The sequence below is a fragment of the Rhinopithecus bieti genome, unplaced genomic scaffold (genome assembly GCF_001698545.2).
Source record: "Rhinopithecus bieti isolate Rb0 unplaced genomic scaffold, ASM169854v2 scaffold_2272, whole genome shotgun sequence".
NCBI classification, from domain to species: domain Eukaryota; kingdom Metazoa; phylum Chordata; class Mammalia; order Primates; family Cercopithecidae; genus Rhinopithecus; species Rhinopithecus bieti.
Genome location: NW_016804163.1, coordinates 7,271,945 through 7,275,052, shown reverse-complemented (window position 1 = coordinate 7,275,052; position 3,108 = coordinate 7,271,945). Strand labels below are relative to the sequence as shown.

The window sequence follows — 3,108 nt, the reverse complement described above, 5'->3', positions numbered from 1 at the left end:
AGTTTGCTTAAAGAGTAGCAATTAAAATATTTTGAAAAAAGTAAATTGTGAGTATGGAGATTGGAACACACATGACCCATATGCCCTTTGAGCCTGTGTATCTAGGAGGTGTTCTTCTAGGCAGAAGGAAGAGCTAAGCTGCTGCCCAGCAACGATGGCAAATCTCCAAGCCCTTTACTGAAGATTAAAGCTGAGACTAATCTAAGCAGTTTCTTTTAATGAACTGGTAGGGCCAGTAGAAATGCTGCAGGGTTGGCAGGAAAAACTGGAATCTGGGGGTGTAATTTCCTGTTGAGGTTTTTTGGTAGTGTTGTTTTCCTGAAATCAGTGAGGGTATTGAGGGCTTATGAATTATTAGCGTTAGAGACAGTACCTGGTACATAATAGACTTGATAAATGTTTATTGAATGAATTAAAATGAGATATTTTATAATTAATGGATGGAATAATTGAGAATAAGAATAGGTGTGTGTGTGTGTGTGTGCGCGTGCACGTGCACTCTTGCTTGTATGTGGCTGCCTACCCGAACTTTTCTTCTTCCTTTTTCTTGTTCTTTTCTAGCAAGATAGTTTTCTTTCATTTTCTTCCTGGCATTTGGCACTCCTAAATAATGCAACTGCAAAAATAACTCTGTTACAGAGAATGACTTGTCAGGACACAGCTCTTTCCATCCGTGGTAAGTAAAGTATGCGTTTAATGTATGTCTTCATCAGGCTATATACCTTTGGTTCCCAGCGTTGGTTGTACGCTGTAATCACCCGGGGTGATAAAAATTCTGATGCCTGGTTTCCACCCGAGAGATGCTGACTCAGTTCGTCTGGGGTGGGGCTTGAGCATATATTTTTTTAAAGTTCCAAGGAGATTTTAAGATGCACTCAAGGTGGAAAACCACTGCTGAAGCAGATGTGGAGAACTATAAATTAAGAATCCCAGCTACTTAATTGACATATGCTTCCTAGTTCCTTGCCCAGCCACTACTGTCTCTCCAAAAACCCGAGGTAAGTTCTTATTTTGGCTCCAATTTAAGACCTCTGTATTTTGAGAACAATGATGTTTGTTGTTTGAAAGGATTACTTGTATTGTGCATGGACTTTCTGGAGGTAGTTTTATTTAATTCGGTTCCTACGTGGCCACGACAATGTATCATCTTTGACAGTAAATTAATCCATTTTATTTATTAGTTAACCTGTAAAGAATCCCTGCAAGAAAACCCGAGGTTGAAATGGAAGTTTTGATATCAATGTGGGATGCCTTAGCAGGGATGGGCCCTTGAGGGCAAAAGGTCCCAAAGTATGTGGGCTTTAAAAATCTTTAGTTTTCGTTAATCTTATTTTTGTTTTAGGATTTCTCCTAAAGCCTTTACTTACTAGTTATAAAGTAGCTGATAATAAAGCAAACATAAAACAGTTCTACCTATTTATTTTGGCAAACATTAATTGCTCTTTAAAATTATTTTGTGAAATGACAAAAGTAATGCAAGCTCATGTACAAGCCTAAAACAATACAGAACAGTATAAAAAAAGAAAATCCTTTCATCTCCACCTAATAATTCATGACCAGAGATATGTGGTTTCTGCTTCAGAAAAATTCAGCCCAGAGTCAAGTTTTTATGCAGTTAGGGAAAGGGGTTTAAGAGATTTAATCAATCCTGGCACTCTCTGGGCTGAATTTTGAATCCATTGAGAAATAGTATCAGATAAGGATTCAAGTCTTGGCTTTATTATTGCTAAGGTTGGATCAGAGAGCGCTGCTTGAACGTGAGGCCCGTGGAGATTCTTGTGCCTACCCCACTGCCTTATCATGGGCCCCACATCTGGACAAACTGGTGTTGCCTGGACAAGGGCTGGGTCTACCTGGGGCAGCTTTCATGAAGAGGAGGCTGTGGGGAGGCAGAGGCAGGCAGGTTCAGACAGGGAACAAGGGAATAAAGTCATTAAAACATGAACCCTGCTCCCCGGGGTAGTAAGAACTGAGCACCACCAGATGATGGAAGACTCCAGCGGATTGACTGATGTCTCCCAGCAAGAGAAGGCCAAGAGAGGATGTGAGAAGCAGGCAGCAGCGACCTTTCACCAAGAGGGTGGAAATCCCTATATTCTGTATCAATGCAAGAAGAGGAATGGAAGCAGGAAGGGTTCCCCTGACACAGAGTAATTCAAATGTTCAGTTTTGATTGTTGTTCTTGCTGTTCTAGATACCGCTAAATCATCATGGATACACTCGGCACCATCAGCACTCGATTTGGGTTAGATCTTTTCAAAGAGCTGAAGAAAACAAATGATGGCAACATCTTCTTTTCCCCTGTGGGCCTCTTGACTGCCATTGGCATGCTCCTTCTGGGGACCCGAGGAGCCAGCGCTTCCCAGTTGGAGGAGGTTGGGCGCATTGGGGGGCTTCCGTGTTTTCCATGCACAAATTCATTCTGGGGGTTGTTCAGCCCTCTTGCATTATCTTAAAAATATGCTCATGGTGGACCAGGAAGCAAAGACTTTCAAGACAGGGAGCAATTTCAGGTCTATCAGGAAAGCCCTCTTCCCTTTCCAAATACCGTCTCCCTACCTGCTCCCAGAAGCTTGAATTGTTTTGAGTAGGGACTGGTTGAGTGACCTCGTCTAAAGCCATTGCACTAATAATTAAGACAAAGCATGAAAAGCACTTATGGAAAAAGTGACATAATCCCCACAAGGGTAAAAATAACACATCCAAGATGAACACAGGAACATATAAGCCAATACAAGCTCCTTAGAAAAAGGACAGGTATTTTTTAGTAGAGACGGGGTTTCACCATGTTGGCCAAGCTAGTTTCGAACTCCTGACCTCAGGTGATCTACACGCCTTGCCTCCCAAAGTTCTGGGATTACAGGCATGAGCTTAGCCGGGTGTGGTGGCAGGTGCTTATAATCCCAGCTGCTCGGGAGGCTGAGGCAGAAAAATCACTTGAACCCAGGGGACAGAGGTTTCAGTGAGCCAAGATCATGCCACTTCACTCCAGCCTGGGCAAAAGTGCAAAACTCTGCCACACACACAAGAAAGAAAGAAAGGAAGAAAGGAAGAAAGGAAGAAAGGAAGAAAGGAAGAAAGGAAGAAAGAAAGAAAGGAATAAACAAA

At 42.3% G+C, this 3,108-nt stretch overlaps 1 protein-coding gene across 3 annotated transcripts in view; it reads left to right on the top strand.

The window, feature by feature from the left end:
• Window positions 1–213: 213 nt before the first annotated feature.
• Window positions 214–3,108, top strand: part of SERPINB13 (serpin family B member 13) — a 13,576-nt gene continuing 10,681 nt past the window's right edge. The window contains exons 1-2 of one of the 3 annotated variants that reach the window (XM_017867063.1): window positions 214–998; window positions 2,195–2,375. In XM_017867063.1, the coding sequence (XP_017722552.1) occupies window positions 2,211–2,375 (165 nt within the window). In that variant the 5' untranslated portion in view covers window positions 214–998; window positions 2,195–2,210. Of the gene's footprint in view, window positions 999–2,194; window positions 2,376–3,108 lie in introns of those variants that run through there. The other 2 variants (XM_017867064.1, XM_017867062.1) reach the window with 2 other exon arrangements.